This window comes from Typha latifolia, chromosome 3, assembly GCF_019914945.1.
Source record: "Typha latifolia isolate L0001 chromosome 3, TyphaL0001v2, whole genome shotgun sequence".
Classification (NCBI taxonomy): Eukaryota; Viridiplantae; Streptophyta; class Magnoliopsida; order Poales; family Typhaceae; genus Typha; species Typha latifolia.
The window spans coordinates 8,569,980-8,576,342 of record NC_133088.1 but is presented as its reverse complement, the minus strand read 5'-3'; the positions used below and the strand labels follow the sequence as shown (position 1 = coordinate 8,576,342).

The 6,363-nt window shown below is 46.8% G+C and overlaps 1 protein-coding gene across 1 annotated transcript; it reads left to right on the top strand.

The window, feature by feature from the left end:
- The first annotated feature begins 2,125 nt into the window (after positions 1-2,125).
- LOC140785243 (subtilisin-like protease SBT1.6) lies at positions 2,126-4,969 on the top strand. The gene has a single exon (XM_073133032.1). It carries the CDS (start codon positions 2,355-2,357, stop codon positions 4,662-4,664), a length of 2,310 nt encoding a protein of 769 aa, XP_072989133.1. The 5' UTR covers positions 2,126-2,354; the 3' UTR covers positions 4,665-4,969.
- The last annotated feature ends 1,394 nt before the right edge of the window (positions 4,970-6,363 follow it).

Sequence of the window (6,363 nt, the reverse complement as noted above, 5' to 3'; positions counted from 1 at the left end):
AACGGATACGGATAATTTTCGTATACGAATCAGATAGTTTTAGGATACGGATCGGATAGTATTCGGATAAATTTTTGTATCTTAAACGGATACGTATCAAATTTTAAATAATCAATATGAACTTACTACAAATATCAATCAAGTCTAAAATCCTTCAAATACAATTTGAACAAAACTTATAGTATTTGAGAACTGATTCATTGGCAAAAAGATAGTAACGGTGCAAAAAGAAAACAAAAGAAGTTATAGACTTTAAACAAATATAATGTGTATAAACCAATGATTGTGAATTAGTAGTATTTTTACTATATCATACTAACCCAAAATTTCATGCATCCCTCCATCAGATTATTACTGCATGTGCTCTTTTCTGCACCAAATAGTTCGAACAAAATTAGAAAGAAGGAACTAGAGAAACATTGCATATTCCGCCAGAGGACATATCTGCATAAGGCCCTCTCCTAAATCTATAATTCTTCAGAAAATATATTAAAGATAAGCATACCTACATCAGAAAGTAAGTTCATATTGATCCAAAAATTACAACAACAACAATAATGAGATTCTAACTTTGTCAACCATAAAAGCAAATAAAATATTTTTGCACAAGTTCATATTGTCAACCATAAAAGCAAATATAACATCCTTGCACAAGTTCACATTGTCAACCATAAAAGCAAATATAATATCCTTGTACAAGTTCACATTGTCAACCATAAAAGTAAATAAATTATCCTTACACAAGTTCATATTATCAACCACAAAAGCAATTAAAATATCCATCAAAATAAAGTTTAGAGTTGACACAAGTTTATATGAACTTCAACAAATAAAATTAACCAAGTTTAAAAAGTATCAACATCCCAAAGTTAGAGAGAAACAAAACGTCAAAACATCCAACCATTCAAACAATCCTCCTCTTCAAGTGCATCTACAAAATAAATGAAATGAAATTAACCAACTTAAAAGTAATATAAAGAAACAAGATTAATCAACTTAAAATATAAAGTGAAAAATACTTACAATATGATTACTTCCCCTTTTAAATCAACATCTTCATATTATAGTGATGCTTCTATAATTCCAGATCTACAATGGGATGTTCATAGAATTGAGAAACATTCTCTTATTTCCTACTTAATCTCAATCTCAATCATAGGTAGACTATCTTTCAGCTTCAGCTTGATAAAACTAGTGACAATGGATGTCACTAACAAATAGTTTTTAGGGAAAAAGATAATATATATTTTGCTTAAAATGCCTCACAAATACACTTGACATTAACTTTATTATAATTAGTTGATATAAAAAATGGCTATGAATGATAGATAGTACCTGACTAGTGGAGTGGAGGGAGGGCCGGTGGAGGGAGGGAGGACCCGTGGAGGGAGGGTCTGTGGTGGTGGAGGAGGAGGAGGGAGGACCCATGGAGGAGGGCCGAGCTCAACGAGGGAGGGCCGGAGGAGGGAGGGCGGTGATGGCGATGATGAATTTTAGATGGAGGTGGCGAGCTGTGATGGCGATGGATCGAGAACCCGTGGAGTGAGGCCGGTGGAGGAGAGCCGAGGTCGACGAGGGAGGGCCGGTGTAGGAGAGCCAAGTTCGACGAGGGAGGCGGTGAAAACAGATGCGAACGATGTGGATTTTAGTCCTTAGATGGAGGTGGTGCCGCGGTTAGCAGTGAGGGCGATGGAGATTTAGGGGAGATGGTGAGTAGATGAGAGATAGAGGGTAGGGTTTACTAACTTTAGTTGGGTATTTATTTAGCGGGTAAATGAATATCCGTTATTTAAATCCGTATCCAATAAAATCAACTATACCCGTATCCGTATCCGGATCTAGATTTTTTTCTAAAAGGCTATCCATATTCGGATCCAAATATTTTTGGAAATAGCTATCCGTATCCGTATCCAAATCTGGATCGGATAGGATTTTCCTATCTGTATCTGATCTGATCCGAATCAGATAGGGGATTGGATCGGACTTAATCCGACCCGTTTTCACCCCTACCACCCCCACATAGGGGCATAAAGGCAGCTAATGAAAAAGTTTGAAACTATACTCATCGATTCTCTCCACTTCCCTGCCCAAAAAGATAAAACAATATTGCAAAAACATCCTTGTTTCTAAAGCAATTATTTACCATTATCTAAAGAGAACAAGAGCTTAAATCTAAGTTCAAACTTTAAGACAAGAATTAAAAAATACAAATCTCTTCTTCTTTGACTGTCTCATTCACCCACCACGCCACTCACTCCCCTGATCCCTTCCTCTGTTTCCCATTCCTTTCTCTCTATAAATAAAATTAGTGGGCACTCAACACACTCTCATATTCTCACCTTCATCTCTCCCAGATGGCCTCCAGTTTGCCCCATCTCTTCTTTCTCCTAACCCTAACCCTAATCCTAACCCTAGCAACGGCTACTACCCAGAAGAAGACCTACATCTTCCGGGTGGACTACCAAGCTAAACCATCCGTCTTCCCCACCCACGCCAACTGGTACGCCTCCGCCGCTTTCAACGGCGCCGGCTCCGGCGAGCCGCTCGATCTCCTCCATGTCTACGATACGGTCTTCCACGGATTCTCGGCGTCTTTGTCCGCCGACCGCGCTGCCGAGCTCCTCCGACACCCGGCCGTGCTCGCTGTATTTGAGGACCGCCGGCGCCGCCTCCACACAACGCGATCCCCCCAGTTTCTCGGTTTACGGACCCAGCTCGGCCTCTGGTCCCTCTCCGACTACGGCTCCGATGTCGTCGTCGGCATCCTGGATACCGGCGTCTGGCCGGAACGGCGCAGCTTCTCCGATCGCAATCTTGGTCCAGTCCCGTCTCGGTGGCGTGGCGGATGCGACTCCGGTTCGGGCTTCCCGGCTACGCTTTGCAACAAGAAACTGGTCGGCGCGAGATTCTTCTCGAAAGGTCATGACGCAGCCGCCGGCACGTCTGGGGGTGTGAACGGAACGGTGGAATTCATGTCACCGCGCGACGCTGACGGCCATGGGACGCACACGGCCTCGACGGCGGCCGGCAGCATCTCGTTTGACGCGAGCATGGACGGCTACGCCGCTGGGGTCGCCAAGGGCGTCGCCCCCAAGGCACGAGTGGCTGCGTACAAGGTTTGCTGGAAGAACTCTGGTTGCCTTGACTCCGATATCCTCGCTGGATTCGACCGTGCTGTGGCGGACGGGGTGGACGTCATCTCCGTTTCCATCGGCGGCGGTGACGGCGTTGCTTCGCCGTACTATCTCGATCCCATCGCCGTCGGTGCATACGGCGCCGTCAAGCGAGGGGTGTTTGTAGCTACCTCGGCCGGCAATGACGGGCCCACCCCGATGTCAGTGACCAACCTAGCCCCATGGCTTACTACCGTCGGCGCCGGGACCATCGACCGGACCTTCCCAGCCTACGTGGTTCTCGGCGATGGTCGCCGACTTGCTGGCGTGTCGCTCTACTCCGGTAAGCTCCTCAACCGCTCGATGCTTCCCATCGTCTACCCAGGCCGCTCGGGAGGCCTCTCCGCGTCTCTCTGCATGGAGAACTCGCTCGACCCCAAGCTCGTCGGGGGCAAAATTGTCATCTGCGACCGCGGGAGCAGCCCGCGCGTTGCGAAAGGGCAGGTCGTCAAGGAAGCCGGCGGCGCAGGTATGGTCCTCGCCAACAGCGCGTCCAACGGGGAGGGCCTCGTCGGCGACGCGCACGTGCTCCCTGCGTGCGCGGTGGGAGCCGACGAGGGTGACGCCCTCAAATCCTACGTCGCCTCGGCCACAAACCCTGTCGCTACCATCAACTTTAAAGGGACTGTTCTCGGGGTCAAGCCGGCGCCGGTGGTGGCCTCCTTCTCTGCACGCGGGCCCAACGGGCTGAGCCCGGAGGTACTCAAGCCGGATCTAGTGGCCCCCGGAGTCAATATTTTGGCGGCGTGGACCGGCGCGACGGGGCCGACGGGGCTCGAATCGGACCGTCGCCGCACCGAGTTTAACATCCTCTCCGGCACCTCCATGGCCTGCCCGCACGTGAGCGGTGCCGCAGCGTTACTCAAGTCTGCGCACCCGAATTGGAGCCCCGCCATGATCCGCTCCGCGATGATGACCACGGCCACTGTGGCCGACAACCGCGGCGGACACGTGACGGACGAGTCGACCGGTCGCCCTGCCTCCCCCTTCGATTTCGGGGCGGGGCATCTCAACCTGGGGAAGGCCATGGACCCCGGTTTGGTCTACGATCTTGGTGACGCCGACTACGTCAATTACCTCTGCGCCTTGGGCTACGACGCCAAGACCATCCAGGTCATAACGCACGCGCCGGAGGCGTGCCCGGCTAGGAAGCCCGCGATACCGGACCTCAACTACCCCTCTATCTCGGTGACCTTCGACAGCGGCGCGGGGAACCAGACCCGAACTGTCATGAGGATGGTGACCAACGTGGGAACCACCGCGGATGCCGTCTACCGTAACAGACTTGAAATGGCGGCGGCGAACGGTGTAGTAGTGAGCGTAAGGCCGAGGAAGCTGGCATTCTCGGCGGCGGCGAGGAAGCGGAGCTTCGCCGTCACGGTGTCGGCGGCGGCGGCAACGACCGCGCCGGCGTATGCCTATCTCGTGTGGTCGGACGGGGCCCACGAGGTCAGGAGCCCCATCGTGGTCTCCTGGATCCAGCCGATGTGATCTGGGTCCGCTTTGGGTTCAGTTAAGACGACCGGGTGGACCGCATCGTGAACTAGAATCTGGTCCGGCCTGGGTGTGTCAGTAAGGGGAACAGAGAAGAAAGGACGGACGGACGGAGTAAAGAGTGGTGGGTAAAAAAGAAGAGCCATAATGGCAGGAAAGAGCCAGTGGGCTATAGACTATAGTAGTAGTGTTGGAAAGTAAAGTTTGCAGTATCTTTTTCTTTTCCTTCCTTTCCAGTCTTCCACGTGGTGGGGGCTAAAGTTAATCAATGGGTTCATCAGAAGGCTACTTTGGGTGATTTATTCTTGCTATTTTTTGGCTACTAATTTGCTTGCCCACCCTAATGTAGAGAGTGGGCCAGGTCTGTGATTTGTGCTTAGATTACGGGCCCAGGATAGATCCCAATTTTATTACATCAAATTATTATCTGTGTTTAGTTTACTTTTTCTTTGTTGAGGAAAAAGGCAGGGGTCAAAGTCTAGGTCCCACTTGGCAGCATCGTCAAATATACTTTATACTTCAGCTTTATTTCTCGTGAAGCTTGCAGTAGACTGTCGAGGGACGTGTCCCTTATAAATGCGAATTACTTGATACAATATAGTACATTTAAAAGAATAGCCGTTAGAGAGCATCCGGAGGCAGGATATAAATATCTGACCAAGCAGCATCATTCACACTGGTTGCTCAACAATTAAAAATAAAAAAATTCGTTAACTCGATAAACCAATTAGTAGCAATATATATAAGAGAGGAGATATTTTAAGATATTTTCTGTTCCACTGGTATTAATTTCGATGCGTTATATATGCTCATGTAAGTAGCTTAGTTTTGTACAAAGCAATTCTTAATCATTCATAAATAAATCGAATAGGAAAGATGGTTATTAATTCCAATAGGAAGTAATAGATAAAAGCAATACCAAAAAGGGAATATTAAAAATTTGATGCTAATAGAAGGGTAATAGCAATCAATCAATTAAACCATAAACAAGAACTCTTATTGAAAGTAATCATTAGAGAAGGAGAGGCATACGATTACGAACCAGTTCGATAATGTTCCTTCTCTATAGGTGGTGCAAAGTTTCGACCTATTAATCCAAATCCAAGTACAAAGCTTTTGATACTCCAATCTACCTCTTTATAGTAGTGGTTATATCTCTCAAGTTTTGCTTTTTCATAATAACCTTAAAATCATAACTTATCTATGTTTACGGGTGACTTGATAGAGAAGAAATTCTACTGGGCATTGGAACGCTTGAATGCCTATTACAATGCCTCCGAACATTAATCTAAAACATAAAATGGCATTCAAACACTCTAATAACCTATTTAAATACATGTGGTGTGTAAATATTTTCTCGTGCCTAGGTGTTCGAATGCCACCAGAGTTCATCCAAACGCCTAGCACATGGAACTTGGAATGCTAACCTGCAATAACACTGTTCAAATAGATCCAATCCCGTTCAATTGATTTTCTTTTTATTCAAGCCAATCTTCAACAATTCTCTATCTTTGAGATAACTGCAAGGCTTCAAACAAGTTTCTCTTCACCAATGCAAAGTGAATAAAATCTCACAAAATGCACTGTTTGTAAATTTGCATCTTAGGACGCCAAATCCAAAATAATCAAACATGTGTGATATTGATTAAGTCCAAACACCGCTGGAACTTAACCCTTGTCACCACTTCTATTGACA

Bases quoted from the DNA above. Each gene is read 5' to 3' on its own strand.
- LOC140785243 (XM_073133032.1), top strand. From the start codon at position 2,355: ATGGCCTCCAGTTTGCCCCATCTCTTCTTTCTCCTAACCCTAACCCTA.